This window comes from Pristis pectinata, chromosome 8, assembly GCF_009764475.1.
Source record: "Pristis pectinata isolate sPriPec2 chromosome 8, sPriPec2.1.pri, whole genome shotgun sequence".
Classification (NCBI taxonomy): Eukaryota; Metazoa; Chordata; class Chondrichthyes; order Rhinopristiformes; family Pristidae; genus Pristis; species Pristis pectinata.
In genome coordinates, this window is record NC_067412.1 from 52424262 (window position 1) to 52440363 (window position 16102).

Genomic DNA, 16102 nt, shown 5'->3' on the forward strand with positions numbered 1-16102 from the left:
ATGAAAACGAGGTAGGGGGAAATTTTGTTCCCAATACAGCAAGAATCGGTGCAGTGATTTAACAAACTTCTGCGGAGTGCGAGAAATCCCGTGACGTGTGGAGGAGATCCTCTCAGTGACGCTTCCTTCTATGACATCATGGGGAAAGAAAGTTTCCGCCTCCAGTTCTGGTTCTCACTGATTGGCTGAAGGGCACATAATCAGATACATTTCAGGCCTGTGATTGGTCGGTGGAGCTTTGGGGACGGGAATATGAGAAAAGGATAAAGTAGCAATCTGCAGAGACGGCGTGAGAATCGGGGTTCGGCACCATGAGTTCACCTGATGCAGGCAATTCCGGTAAGAAAACGAGTTTATATATTGGAACAGGGACTAGCAGAGGGACAAGCTGAGACTGGTGCTGGCTGGGATTGACATTGGATCTGGTGCCGGGACTCGCAGTGCTTACTAAGTATTGGGATTGGGGACCGGTACTTTGACAGAGGACTGGGACTGAGTGAGGTTGGCATTGGGACAGGCTGGGACTAGCACTGGCTCTGACAGAGACTGGCACTGCGATTAATAATGACACTGGGGTTGAGAGGGTACTGGTTGAGACTGACGCTCGGAGTTTGGCATTGGTATAGGGTGAGGTTGGTGTGGGACCGGCCTGAGTGCCTGACATCGTATCTGGGTCTGACACGGAGATTTATCGGAGTCACGCCTCGTTTTACCTGGGCTTCAATCCAGAGTGGGTGATGCTTGAGTGCCAGTGTCGGGACGGATATGGAGTCCAGAAACGTTGGCAGAGAAAGAGTTAAACCGAAACGTGAGCTCTGCCGCTCTCCGCCTCAGAAGTTCCACACCCCGGGCAAGTTCTGTCCTTGGTTCAGATCTCCAGCAACTTCGGTGCAAGCTTGTATTAGACTTGTAACTGTGTCTATCGGATTGACTGGCTATTTCTGATCAACCGAAGTGCTGTCCACTGGCCGGTCCTTAATCCGACTGTAAGGCATTTCTTTTAAAATTGGTCTCTGGGTGTGGACGCTACACGAAGCCCAGTTCTCGCTACTTGTCGGAAGCGGCGGGGCGCGACCCGCTCCGGGGATGGTGGCAGGTGGGGAGTCACGTGTAACGGATTGGATGGGTTCTCTCCCCAACTGTTTGTTTCCTCGCAGTCTGGCGGTTTCTTTTCCATGATACTAGCCGAGAGACTGACGACGCCCAATTCCATCACTGTCAGTATTGGGAGTGGCAGGCATTTTTGCCTGCGAATCGCCAAAAACCCGCCAGCTAGTTTGGTATATAGAGGCCAGTGGTAGGAAGATCATTTGGAGCGAAGAAAGTTGGCTACTAACTCTGAGATCCAGCACAAGCGGCACACTCTATCGGCAGCCGGGTGTGTTCTCGTTCCTTCGCCCCTTGGTGCACAGTGAGTGTTTATCTGCAGGCTGAACCGGAAGGTTCCTGCATCCGCCCCTTCCACACCCACGGCCGTGAGGTGCAGGCGAAGCAGCTGCACACCTCAGAGCCTCACTGCTTCGCCTTAGTGCTGCACATCATTGCCACTTGGAAATATACCGTTAGACCTTCACTGACTCTGGGGGCCCAAGACTAGGAGTTCCCTGTCTAACTGTACTCCCTCATACTAGCATACAGTGGTTCAGGAAAAGGGGCTCATCACCGTTGCTTGGAGGATTCCGAGCGATGGGCTGGATGCCCTGGCTAACCAACCATACCTCTATCGCGAGAATGGATTGAAAGTAAAAACAAAACCTGCGGGTGCTGGAAATCTGAAAAACAGAAAATGCTGGAAAACCTCAGCAGGTCAGGCAGCATCTGTGGGGTGCAGGGGGAGAAATAACAGTTGATGTTGCAGGTGGAAGACCCTTTGACCCGAACCGTTGACTGTTTCTCATTCCACAGATGAGATTTTCCAGTATTTTCTTTTTTTTCTCTCTTTTAACTACAAGAATGAAGTCCACTAGCCTCTTTGTAGGCATTCCCTTGTCTGGGATACACTCAGGGCATCAAATCACTACTGTTTAGTAAATAATCCTGATTAGAATCATTGAATTATACAGCACAGATACAGGACCTTTTGGCCCACCTTATCCATGTCGACCATAATGCCTACCTACACTAATCCCTTTTGCCTTCACTGGGGATCTCTCCATGCCTTCTCTCTCTAACTACTGTCCAAATGCCCATTAAATATTGGTACTGTATCTACCTCTACCACCTCCAGAAGTTTGTTAGTTGCAATATCTGTACCAAAATCTCAGTCATTTGTTGGTGATAAATGCCCTGAAACTCTGTGCGCTCTCTCCGAGGAGCTTCATCTACAAAACCTGATTGGATAATGTTGTTGGGGGCAGGTGACATGATTGCACCTCACCTGCTCATTGGTAGGAGGCCTTGGGACCTTTTATACCTGCTTCAGAGGAGAGATGCTGCCCCAGTTTAACTCTGCATCTCAAAGCTGAAACTCTGACTTCAATACTTCCTCAGCAGAAGATTGTGCTCAAGCATATAACGTTGGAATAAAGCCACAGTGACTCAGCTGAGTGTGCCATTTGAGCCAAGGCTAATATCCTATACTTCAAAATTACTCTTAAACCTATAACAACACTGAAGAAAACTATTCGGTCCATTGCATCTATACAAGCTCCCAAGGCAGCAATCCCATTCTCTGAATTTTTTGTCCCTCCCCTTCCCTGTACCCCTGCAGCTTGTTCTCCATCACACCTGCCTGTCAGCTTCCCCTTGAATTCTTTTTGCTATTAACCTGTACAAAGGGGTAATTTACAATGGCAAATTACTCCATCATTTGGGTGTGGGAGGAAACAGGTGTATCCGACAGAAACCCAGGCAATCGTGGAGAGAATGTGCAAATAACACGGACAGCACCTGAGGTCAGGATTAAACCTGGGACTCGAGTGGTGAGGCAGCAGCACTGCCTGTGGCACCATCATGCCATCTCTTGGCCCTACTTACACTGGAGAGTATGGTGATGATCCATCTTCTTGAGTTGAGTGCAATTCAGTGCCTTGCTAGTCCATTTCAGAGGGCAGTTAAGAGTCACCACTCTCCTGTGGGTCTGATGTCAAAGTTGGACTAGGTTGGGTAAAGATGTCAGATTTTCTTGCTTGAAGGATACCAGTAATCCAGGGTGTTTATTGCCAATTTAATGGTTTTTATGGTCATTATTTCTAACTAGTAGTTATTTTTCCAGATTATTAATGGAATTTAAATTCCAAGGCTGCTGAGGGATTTGAACTTGGCTCTCTGGATTTTTAGTCTTGGCCTCTGCATTACTAATCTGGTAGTTTAACCACTGTGCTATTGCTGTACCCACCCTAGAGTGAATCACAAAAGCTACCAAGTACAATTGGAATTGGGTGCCAAAGCTTGCCCTGTGTGAGCTTATCAGGGGGTTAGTGCAGGGAAGTAGGATCAGGTAAAAGATCAGCAAGATGTTATGAGTGGTGGAGCAAGTATGAGGAGCTGATTAAGTTCCTCCTCCTATTTACTAGAGTCAAAGAGTCATCGATTTATACAACCCTTCAGCCCTACTCATCCATGCCAATGAAGATGTCTATCTGAGCTTGTCTCCATTTGGCTGTGTTTAGCCTATGGCTCTCTAAATACTTCCTATTTACGTACCTATCCAAGTGTCTTTTAAACATTGTAATTGGACCTGCTGCTCCAGCCTCCTTTACCAGCTCATTTCATATACCCCAGCCCTGTGTGTATGTGTGTGGGAGGGGTGGTGGTGGGGGGGAGACTGCCCCTCAGGTCCCTTTTAAATCTTTCCCCTCCCTCCTTAGACCTATGCCCTCTAGTTTTAGACTCCGCTACTCTTGGGGGTGGGGGTTGGTGGAAATACTGTGACCATCCACCCTATCTACACCCCTCAACATCCTTCACTCCAGGGGGAAAAAAAGTCCCATCCTATTCAGTCTCTCCTTGTAACTCAAGCCCTCCCATCCCAGTAACAACCTCACAAATCCTTTCTGCACCCTTTCCAGCTTAGTGACACTGTGATGTTCTTGTGGCACAATTACTGCAAGTAACTTATCGAATTGTGATTTCTTTGACTATTTTCAGTGTGGAACGAGGAGGAATTTGATGCTGTTCTCAATGAATTCAACGTGGTCATTGACGATCTTTCCTGCTCTGCAAAAACTGGTGTTCAGTATGAGGAGCATTTGAATCAAATGAAAAGGATGGGTGCGACCAGTGCTATGGACAGTGGAATTGATGACCCAGAGAGTGAGTAATGCATCTTGTGGGATGACTAACCATTTGCTTGCCTCATCTGAGGGGTGTGGTGATGAATTTATAATCAAATTCTTCCAGTACAGTTCAGATGGCTTTGTTCCAAATTCAGAAATGGCTAAATGGCATGTTTGCTCTTTCAGTCTATGCAAATATTGGACATTACCTACTGTGTGCAGCAGGATCATTGCTACCTTGATATCCATGCACAAGTAGTCTTTAGTTTGCAAAGAGCATATGCAGAAGTTCATAATTGCCAGGAAATACTTGCTTCATGTGATGCAATATCAAATTGAGACTAATGTGGTTACAGAATTTTCACTGAGATGGCTGCAATTATTTTTCATTGCTCATATCTGTAAAACTGTGACATTCCTGGGGGTGGGGGGAGAAGATAACAGAAAGTCTGCTAATCGGAGAAGTGGGAGTAGAGTAGGAAGGGATGTATTTGAGGTGTGCATGCTGACATAGATTTGTTGGGCTGTGTTGTACTTTGCATCTAATTCCATTTGGCGGGGGCTTCATTGAGAGACATTCATTGTGGGGGGGAATGGGTGTTCTTGACCAGCCTGGCATTTGCTACCCTGAAAAGATTGTGATGGGTCTTTGCGTTATCTTGAACAACTGAGGGGATTGCTGATTCACCGTGGAAGGCTGCTAAGAGTCAGCCACAATGGTGCTGAGCTGAAGCTACACGTGAGCTGGACTTGGTAAAGACAACAGGTTTTCTTTCCTGAAGGCTGCTGGAAAAGAAGAAGCTTCATATTAAAAACACAACTGCTTTACCATGTCAGTGTAAGTATGTTGTGGGATCTGGGGTCAAAGATCTTGAGGGATGGAGCAGATGTGGGGTCAAAAGATCTACTTGTGTTGATACACTATTGTTATGTTATAATTCTTTCATTTTAGCAGTAACAACAAAATGTGACTTTATAACATGTGGAATGAGGATGAAATTAGTGCACTAGCAAGCATTTGTATCATTGTCGGACTTGACTCTCCCAGGAATAGTCAACATTTCAGTTAGAAGCCACCATAGTACAAAGTCCTCCATCTTGTTTAAAGTTGTCCAACTTGTAGTTCAGCAGCATCTGCAATGTTCAGTTTCAATGTTTGAATTAACTTCCATTAACTAAATTCAATTGTTGTATATCTGGCTGTAAACTACTTTGTGTATAGAGCAATTCTGGAGTAATATGTGCCAACGATTATCTCCTTAAAACTTAATTCTAATTGGAAGTCACTGTAGAAAAAAGTACTCGAGTTCATACCATCCAGGGCATGGGCTGAGGATAAGGGGTCAGCTGTTCAGGACTGAGATGAGGAAAAGAATTTTCACCCAGAGTGTGAAATCTTTGGAATTCTCTCCCATGGAGTGCTGACTGTGAGCAAGTCTGAGACTGACAGATTTCTGGGGGCAATAAGGTAATTGAGAATGTGGTGATTGGGAAAGTGGTGTTGAAGTAGATGACCAGCCAATGAAAGATAAATCTATATCAAGGGCTGTATTCCCTCTGTTTCAATTTCTCCTAATGACCACATTCAGGAACATAATAAGAACCCTACCATATCCAGGATAACATTGAATTTTTGGCTGATGACCATACTCTATGCTTAATTTACTCAATGGATTGCCCACTATGAGGAACATTGTTCTACACTGATAACATAATGTTCTAAACTTTCTATTGTTATAGAGAATTACTGACAAAGGTCTTATAAACTTCCGCAGGCAAATATTTGCCATTCCTTTTAACTTATTTCCTCTGATCTAACTACGTTTTAAACATTTTATCTTTTATTTATAGCAATGGGGAACCAAATACAAACAAGCGGAAGTCTATTGTAATTCTAAAAGACACAAGTTGCCATTTGTTCCTTTTAGATAGGATTTATGTGAATATCTATGTATACATTGTGCTGGGATTTGAAAAACAGTATTGTGAGCTTCCATTTGTTTCAGTATTAATCTTAAAAAAAAAGTCCCGACCACCTTTTTATAGAAAAAAGATCTTTGTTCTCAGGGTAGGGTTTGCCTAATGGCTTGCATAGGTTCTCAAGTCTGAGCTGGATTTGTAGGTTACACTATCAGATGTTCTGTGGTAGAATTGATAGAATGGAAGTAATGCAGGATTAGCATAAATAGGTAGTTGATGCTCTGTGCGGATTCAACGGACTGAAGAACTTGTTTCTGTGCTGTATCTCCATGACTATAAAACCTTCTGTCTGCCTGGTAATCTTGGAGTGGCTGTTCAAATACTCCATTGGCTGCCTGACATGGGTGAAAGTGCTGTGTAACAATAAAATTTTGTTCCTGGAGTAACTTTGACAATGTGGGAATGAGTTAAGCATATCCCACACCACTATCAATCATGGCTCAGATTCTTTCCCTTTTGATTATCCTCCAATCAAGCTCACTGGGAGGATAAGCAAAGGAATCTGTGATCCTACTATGCTGACACCGTACATTGGGGATGAAAGTGGGTGGGTGCAGGGATGCAATTTTAATCTAACCCACCCATTGGGAAACTGACATGATTGGATACATTACCACTTTTTGTGGCTAACCCAGTTTTACTATTGACATCACTGAGTAAAATCTTCAAAATTGTGACCCACCCAATTTCTTAGATTACCACTCCAGCAAGTGGAGTTAAAATTACCAAAGTTTACGTAAGATTCTGTTTATAAATTTCCATGGTTGGATTCTATTCCCAGTACTGCTCATTTGGTCTTTATTTTGACTCTTCTTGTAACTGGTTTAATTCTGCATTATTGAACTCGCTTTAAATATGAAGCTGCAATGAGAACTGGGCAGTTTGATTTGAGATTGGGTTTAAAAACTTGCACCAGTGTTCTGTTTCATCCAAGGTTAACTAAAATATTATTACTAACAACACGGTTCTTAAGCAGGTTAATTTCTTTCCTTTACCTTTCAATAGAAAGGAAAAACCATGTCTAACTTTCACATGCCTTGAGTGTATTCCCCAGCACTATCACTTCATGGATGTGGTGATATTGTATTACTCAAGAATGAGTCATATTCATTTTCAATATGTATAAGGGGGAAAACAAAATTACATGTTGCTTTCCACGACTCCTAATTAAAGGTCAATGAATAAGCTTTTGAGTTCTGTCTCTGTGTCTGTCTCTCAGTCCCCTGTGTTGAAGGGTAAGTTGCCTCCACTCTAGTTTGGTGGTAGCTACTGAGGCTAAAGTGAAACTCTGCCACAGTTGGGGCAGGATGTTCTTAATGGACTGGGCAGTTTGGGAAGAGGTACACTCCTTTGGCCACTTTTCTTTACTGGGCTTCTACATCTTCTCAAAAAAAAAAAGAGACCCAAGGTTTTTGGTGCAATTCTGGCTGGTTCTCCATTTTGAGTAGTTGTGGGTGAGGGATTTCCATAAATCAGTGAAGATGTTACACTTTTGGGAGGTCTTGAGAACATCCTCAAAGCATTACATTTTTTTATTGTCCCCCTGTCCTCCTAGTAGTCTCTTCCTATGTTAGAGCTTGGATTGGAGAGCCCATCTTGTGGGTGTGGTATCGGGCATGTTAGTGATGTGGCCTGCCCATTAGAGTTACCTGAGTGTAAAAGAATCTTGATGCTGGGGTGTTGGCCTGGGATCGTTCACTTATCCTGCCAAAGGATTTGGAGGCTTTGCAGAGACATCATTGCTGATATCTCTCCTGTGTTTTGTAGGTAGTCCAACACTCTGAAGCATCCATAATGGCAGTGATCACTGCTGCCCAACAAACCATGAGCTGTTTGCCAAAAACAAACTGCTGGAGGAATCCAGCAGGTCAAGCAGCATCTGTGGAGGCAAAGGGAAGGTCAATGTTTCAGATTGAGATTCTACATCAGTGTCTCACCCCTCCCTCCTGCTTCCATGTATCAGCTGTCTCCCTTCTATACTCTCAGTCCTGATTCAAGGTCATGACCTGAAGTATTTACTATCGCTTTGCATCCCCCCCACCCCCACCCCCCTGCTCAATGCTATTCGACCCACTGAGTTCCTCCAGTAGTTTTATTTTGCTCCAGATTCCAGCATCCATAGTCTTTAGTGTCTCTGTGAGCTTTTTTGCCATGCTTGACGTCAGCAAATACAACTACCATTTTGGATGGAGCAGGATGCCACAAACACTGAGGGGGCTGATTAAACTGAGAGAAGCAACCTGGTTGTAGTGTTAGAAAACAAAATTTGGTGAAGACGAATAAAAGTCCTCCCTCTGGATCTTGTATCCTTGCTGTGACTCACCCTGTAAAGCGAATGGTGAATTCTGATGTTTATATGTATCTGAAATAGGCCTGTTTCTGTGGAGACAGCAGAATAAACCAACACCCTCCCCTTTTTATTGGCAGGCACAGGATCATCTGCTGGTAGTAGCTTAAACTGTAGTGTCGAGGAGCTGAACTCCATGGACACGACAACAACCAAAGGTAGGGTCTAAACAGCATGTATTATTAAGCCTACTATCTGCTTTTGATGCCATTTCTGTGGGTCCATGGGAGCCCAAATATCACAGTGTAGCTGATGGAAACCCTTGGGATTCACTGAAGGCAGCATAATTCAGTAACCACATCTAATTTGTTCACATGGCATCCTTGGGAAAGCGCAGAGAAGAGCAACAAGACTTGTAGAAGGTGCCTAGCGCAGTAACAGGCCCATTGGCCTACAATGTCTGTGTTGACCATGATGTCAATTTAAACTAATCTCATCTGCCTGCACATGGTCTGCATCCCTCTATTCTCTGCCTGTTCATGTCTGGCTAAATGCCTCTTAAAGGTTGCTGTTGTATCTGCATCCACCACCTCCCCTGTTCTAGGCACCTACCACCCTTCGTGAGGTTTTTTTTAATTTAAAAAGTCTTGCCTCACAAATGTCCTTTAAACTTTCCCCATCTCTCCTTAAAGTTATACCCTCTAGTATTTGACATTTCCACCTGGGGATTAACACTATCTACCCTATCTATGGCTCTCATAATTTTGTACTTCTATCAGGTCACTCTTCACCATCATCTGCAGACAAAACTATCCAAGTCTGCCCATCCCTTCCTTGTAACTAATACTCTCCAATCCAGGGAACATCCCAGTGAATTTCTTCTGTACCCTCTCCAAAGCCTTCATGTCCTTCCTGTAATGTGGTCACCAGAACTGCACATAATTTCTAGGACAGAATTTGTGGCATAATTTGATAAGTTGTTTAAAAAACCTGGAAAGGAATCATGCAGTGTAGATATAAATAGATGAGTTACCAACAATTGAAGGAATGTGGATGTCAGATTCATTGGAAGATATTTGGGGAAAGCGCAGATCTTTGCAGAGAGTAGGGGAAGAAGAATGCCTGCTGCCGACCAGTAAATATTCCTTGCCAAAATTATATGGCGAATGTCAGATTAAATGTGGCTGTTATCTTTATGTAGTCAAATAGTGTTACTGATTTTGGTTACCCATAATTAACAACACATGGTAGTAGAAGGTTGCCACAGTCCATGGAAATATTCTGCATCAAAGAATTAATGTATTTCCAGACTGGTTGTTTGCAGCCTAGACATGGAATTTGCTACTTGCTCAGAATTTTCTTCTCCTGTTTTGCCATTGACTTTGCAGGAAAGGTGCTGGAAATGGCATATCACTTAAACATGGGCCAACAGGTCCTGTGTCTAGTGACCCTGCATGAACACGGGGTCTTTGGTAAAGCCAGCTACATCAAAGATTGCCTGAGCTTGCTGAAATTAAAATTTAATTTTTCCTGACGTTACTTTTGGCAAGAGTAAAAACAAAAAAAAAAGCAGATTTTTGAGTCACAATTTTAGATTTTCTCATCTTAGTTACAGTAGTTCTAAGAGTCCATCAGGCCAGATCATCAACAATAAGGTCACAGCTGATGTCTGGTGTGGGATCAATGATCAGCAATAGTTGGGCTCTATCTGTACAGAAATAACTGACATGACTTGCAACGGCAGGATTCTAGTGTCTATATTAATTTTAAACCTTATGAGAATTGGAGAACTGTTCATATGCTGCTGGATTCTAATCAAATGTTTTGAAAAAATGTTAGAAGTATATCAAAGACGTAGTGATTAAATGCAATGAAAAGGTTTAACAAAAATAATTATTTTCAGATCACTCTAGGACTTTGCCTCTATTGCTTTGCAACCTTTTCCAGCCCTATCAATATCTGAGAACTCTCTTCTCTCCTCCATCTCTAGCCTTTCCCTTTTGCCTCATCAGTAGAAGTCATAGTCTCATTTGAGATTCCCTTGCTGAAACTATTCACCTCTCTGCATTTCTTCTCTTTTACAATGCTTCCTGTAACCCAATCCTGCACCAAGCACAAGTGTTGTAACTTATTTTAAATATGGGATTGATGTCACTTTTTCTTTATCAATTTGAACTGGGCATCTCTTGGATGCCGATACTTTTCCCCCATCCCTGACTGTCCTTGAGAAATTGGTGATAACTTGGTGCCTTGAATCCCTGTAATCTGTGATGTTGCTCCCACCGTACTGTCAGAAAAGAAGTATTTTGAAGTCAGGATGGTGCTTGAATTGAGGGAACTTGGAATTGGTTGTGCTCTGGTGGGCAAACCCTTGGGTAAAATAGTGGAAAAGGTTATAGGTTTCTGTAACTTACTGCCAAGGAAGCCTTAATGCATTTCTGCAGTGCATCTATCATGTGCATACCCTCCTGCAGAACACCCTATCTGAAAGGCACCATGCAATTGTAAGAAGTTGTTATTGGCAAAGTAGTATGTTCCTTTTGTCCTTGATGCTAATTTGAAGCTTGTAGATTAATTTGTTTCTCTTTCTGAAGCTAAACTTGGAGACACGAAAGATCTGGAGGATTTTATTGCAGACCTGGATCAGACATTAGCAGGTACATAATCATTTTTTAAAAAAGATTAAAAATCAAAGTATCTATAATCTCTATTGCCAATTGCTTAGCCCTCTTTCTGTAAAAGGTGTTCTTGAATTGAGCTCTGCTACAATGATTGAATTGAGATGCTGTCTCTTCCCATTAGCTTTTGTTTGCCTCATAGGTTCCTTATCTGGCAACCACACAACAGATAAGTTGCTTGAAAAGCCACTTGCTGTGGACTCAGATGAAGAACAAGTTTAAAGGCAATTCCTATTGTCCCAGCAACATTGAGGGTGTTAAGCCACTTCCAATGCTCCAGTACAGAGAGCAGATTTTAAGCCACTTTCTGAAGCCACCCATCCAGAGCAGGTTAAAACTCAGTCTATTATTCCATAATAAAAACTGAAAATGCTAGAAACACTCAGGCCAGGCAACAACTGTGGAAAGAGAAACAGTTAAGATTTTAGCATGAAGACCAGAAGCTGCCTGACCCACTGAGTGTTTCCAGCATTTTATTTTTATATCAGATTCCCAGATCTGAATTTCTGTTATCTCAGTGCAGCTATTGTGGGCCAAAGGGCCTGTTCCTGTGCTGTATTGTTCTATGTATTATCTCTCATTTGATGCAATTGCAAATCCCAAACCATGAGCAGGTATGAGCTACATCTGATATTACAGATACCCATCTGATTTAAAGCCTTCCCTATCATCTTGGCTGCATGGTAACTTTACTATATTGTCTGATTCACACTCAAACAATTCAGTTCCTATTCTGCCACAATCGGTTTTCTACAAGTTCATTACACCTTGGTCCAGTTGTGTTTGCAAGGGATGAATATCAAAGGAGAGGGAATAGTTGGCCTCTACGTAAGATTAATTGCTTCAAACATGGCACCACAGTGGTTATAGTTGATGATACTCATTTTTTTGACTGTTCCAGAACAAATGCTCATTGAAATGTCTTGACTCAATCAGTTACTCAACAATGACTGAAATTTAGAAAAAAAAAACTGCAGATGCTGGAAATCTGAACTAAAAACCAGAAAATGCTAAAAATTCAGCAGGTCGAGCAGCATCTGTGCAAAGAGAACAGTTAACATTTCGGGTCAAAGACCCTTCATCAGTTCTTGCTTTAGGATTGCCTTTTAATGATTATACATTTTTAGTTCAATTCACAACTCTGGTATCACAATCTCACCAATTTGAGTCGCTCTTGGATACTATCCCAGATTTAGAAGACACATAGTTGGTGGTAATTCTATAACAATCCAAAACAATGTTGATAAAGGGAAGTATAATTATCTCTCTAGTGGTCATAGCCACCCAGCTTCCCATCATCTCAATGTAACAATTGGCCATAACCTTAGCTGGACCAGCCTGTAGGGCTAGGGAAAAGCGAGTGTACACCACAGGAACAAGTACTTAAATTTCTTGGTGTTTATAATAACCTATCCCTTGCAGCTCCTTAAATGTTTTGCAACAGCCAAATAATTATAATGTGATCTCTTTATCTTGCTGCACAAAAGATAATCTTGCCTTTTAAATCTCTGGTACAAAGGTGATGCAATGGTTAAATTACTGGACTAGTAACCTAGAAACCTGGATTGATAATCCAGAGATTTGAATTCAAATCCTACTATGGCAGTTGTGGAAAAAGCTAGTGCAGTAAAACTCTGATAATCCTCTACCAGATTGTTTAGAAACCCTGATGATCTGGTATCTAGCTTACTTTGGCCCTAGTTTCTGTGCTTCCTTTAACTCATTGGGGTCCTTGTTCCTGTGGTCCCTCCGGGTCCTCATTTCCCCCCACTCTGTCTACCACACTGAGGCCCTGTTTCCTCCTCTCCTTGCCCAGTTTGGTTTCCTGTGATTGCTTGAAATTTGCTGGATTCACTGGAAATTTTGTTGTACTATACTGTATAGCACCAAAAAGTGAATTTAAAAGTGGCTCAGACTCTTAATTGGAATAACATCCAGTAGTCCAGAAAATCAGCCAATCTGGCACCACCAAAGTCCTGAGTGCCAGACTTTGGTGGTGCCAGATTAACAGACTTTTAGTAATGATGACTTTAAAACTATCTCATCACAAAAACCTATCTGGTGCACTATTGTTCTTCCAGGAGCAGAAATCTGCTGTCCTTTCTGCCTTTGGCCTGTACATGACTACAGACCCACTGCTGGGCTTGCAAACCCACTGTTCGGGGGAAATGAGCATTGGGCAGTAAACACTGGCCTTGCCTGTGGTATTCACATCCTCACTTTTTTTTAAAAAAAGACAACTTTTTTTTTGTTAAAGTCTACTGGATAACCAAAGTGCTTTCCAGCCACTGAAGCATATTTCAGTATGCACTCATGTTGTAATGCAGGAAGCACAGCTGTTAATATGCTCACCAGCAGTGAAGTTATAATTACTGCACAATTTGTTTCAGTGATGTCAGCTCAGGAAGGGAAAAAAAACATTGATTGGGCAACCTAGGAGAAACCCTTCCCTCACTTTTGAGTGATGCCATGGGATACAAGGGACTGATTGGGAATATTGAATGGCATTGCCAATTGCACAAAATCCTTTCAGCTGGACACTAGAGTGGCCACTAGGATTATGATATTTAAATAAGCATTGAGGAATTTAGTGTTATGGCCAATATTTATATTTCAACCAAATCACCAAGCAGGCTATTTGATTTTGCAACATTATTGTTTTGGCAGGGGCTTGCTGTATGTAAATTGGCTGCAATGTTTCCCATATTACAACAGTAACAACATTTCAACAGTACCACCTTGGCAATAAAGTATTTTGGGATGCTGTGTGGGAACGTACATCATTCTATCTTCCCACTGCAGTCTAATTCACATGGTTAACAATGGAATTGTTAAGACTGAGTGGCCGTTTATTAGTTCCTATGCCTCCCCTCATTTACCACTGATCAGGAATGTAAAGCGTGAAGTTTTGTAATTGAGCAATCTATTATTAGGCTGGTTAACAATGTCCTGTACACTAAAGTGTATTCACTAATTTACTGTTTTAAAAATAGTGATCTTTATTCCATTAATCATGATCCATTATATCCCACAAATTTGAGATTGAATTGAAGGATTAAGTGGAGCAATTTAACTCCTGATTTAATTCATTGTTCTGAAACTCAGCTCTACTGTTAGCTGGCCATGCATACAAAACACTTTTAGAGAGGAAGTATGATGTAACTTTGCAAAGAGGTTTTTTCCAAACCACACAACTTTTTAAATTTAGTATTTTGCGCTGCTGTTAACTAACAGAAATGACCTGTCACCCTTCCCCTATTAAATCCATGTGCAGTAAGCTTTTATTTCTCTTACAGAGATGATGTAGCCATTGCTGAGATGCACCGCTAGCCTTGCACAAGGAAACATGTACATGAAGAGGTAGCCGACCAGATGCAGCCTCAATGGAGCTTGGCACCATGTGCTCTAATACTTGCTTGCAAAACCGAGACATTGTGCGGTGGAACTGTTTATGGGAAGCAGCAGCATTGTGCAGACAAGCAACCTGCACAGGAAGGAAGCTTCTTTTTAAAGCTGTCATACTGCAATCCAATTCACTTCAGTTGTTGCAAACCACCTTTGTGTAAAGTTGAACATGTCAAAGTTTGCACTGTCTGAAACTTAACATAAATAGATCTTTATCTCAAAACTTCTGATCTGCAAACTTGTACATTTTGTAAAATATATATTTATCAACTTGAAGCTAATAAACTACCAGAACTCTTGACATTTTACCTTCTGACCTAATTATTTCTCTTATACCCCTGTATCTGTGCAGTGTAAAAGTGCACAGAAGGATCACAATGTAGGTGCTGGAAATCTGAAACAAGAACACAAAATGCTGCAAAAATTCAAAAGTCAAGTGGCATCTGTGGAAAGTGAAACAGTTAATGTTTCAGATTGAAAACTTTTCATCAGAACTGAGAAAGACAAAACAAGTTAGAGATACTAAAGAAAAACTGCAGATGCTGAAATCTGAAGTAAACCACAAATCACTGGAGGAACTTAGTCTATTTCCCTCCACTGAAGCTGATTGGGCTGCTGTCGACATTTCAGGCTGAAACACTTCATCTAGACTGAGAGAGAGAAGGGAATGCCCAGTTATAGCAGAGTGGGAGAGAGGATATCTAAAGCCACAGTGATAGGTGCACATAGTGATTGGCAGGTGAGTAAATTATACAAACTTAGGTTGGAGATAGGAATGTGTAATAATGAAATGATAACTACAGAAGATAATCAAGTGTGGAATGTAAATAGTAAAGGGCTGTAGAGATAGGATAAGAAAAAAATAGAGGTTCGTGGAGGGTATGAATATGGAAGATAGAATGAGTGGAAGAACCAGGAAGGGGAAGCTAGGGGACTGGGAGGATGGTCTGGGTAAAGGAAGGGGATGGAGAGAAGATTATCTGAAATGAAAGAACCCAATATTCATGTCATTGAGCCGAAGGCTATCCAGGTGGAATATGAGATATTGTTCCTCAAGTTTGCGTTTGGCCTCACTCTGACAATGGAGGAGGCCAAGGACTGAAAGGTGAGTGAGAGACAGTGGTTGGGAGAATTAAAATGGTTGGCAACCAGAAGCCCCAGATGGCCACTACAGACAGTGTAGGTGTTCAGCAAACCGATCATCATGTCTGCACTTGAACACACAGGTGTAAAGGAGACCACATTGGGAGCACTGGATGCAGTAGACCAGGTTGGAGGAGGTGCAGGTGAATGTCTGCCTCACCTGGAAGGGCTATTTAGTTCCCTGGATGTTGGTGAATGAGGAGATGTGGGGCAGAGTGGATGGGGAGGGATGATTGAACCAGGGAGTCACAAAGAGAGTGATCCCCTGAGAGGGAAGGGAAGGAAAAGATGTCTGGTGGTGGGAGCAAAGGGTGAAGAATGATCTGCCAGATGGAGGCTGACAAAAGTTAGTTTAGGTAGCAGAGAAGGAGGGGGAGAGCAATGGGTGGAAC

General features: G+C 42.4%; 1 protein-coding gene across 2 annotated transcripts; it reads left to right on the plus strand.

Moving 5' to 3' along the window:
* Positions 1 to 236: 236 nt before the first annotated feature.
* Positions 237 to 14868, plus strand: LOC127573878 (regulator of cell cycle RGCC-like). 2 transcript variants are annotated; one of them, XM_052022424.1, is made up of 5 exons: positions 237 to 339; positions 4090 to 4254; positions 8625 to 8702; positions 11079 to 11141; positions 14459 to 14868. In XM_052022424.1, the coding sequence occupies exons 1-5, from the start codon at positions 312 to 314 to the stop codon at positions 14467 to 14469; spliced, it is 345 nt and encodes a 114-aa protein (XP_051878384.1). In that variant the 5' UTR covers positions 237 to 311; the 3' UTR covers positions 14470 to 14868. The 2 variants fall into 2 exon arrangements, with proteins under 2 accessions (XP_051878384.1, XP_051878387.1); XM_052022427.1 differs by lacking the exon at positions 8625 to 8702.
* Positions 14869 to 16102: the final 1234 nt, after the last annotated feature.

Bases quoted from the DNA above. Each gene is read 5' to 3' on its own strand.
- LOC127573878 (XM_052022424.1), top strand. From the start codon at position 312: ATGAGTTCACCTGATGCAGGCAATTCCG. The intron at 340-4,089 runs GTAAGAAAACGA...GACTATTTTCAG, and splicing joins ACCTGATGCAGGCAATTCCG to TGTGGAACGAGGAGGAATTT. The intron at 4,255-8,624 runs GTGAGTAATGCA...TTTTATTGGCAG, and splicing joins TGGAATTGATGACCCAGAGA to GCACAGGATCATCTGCTGGT.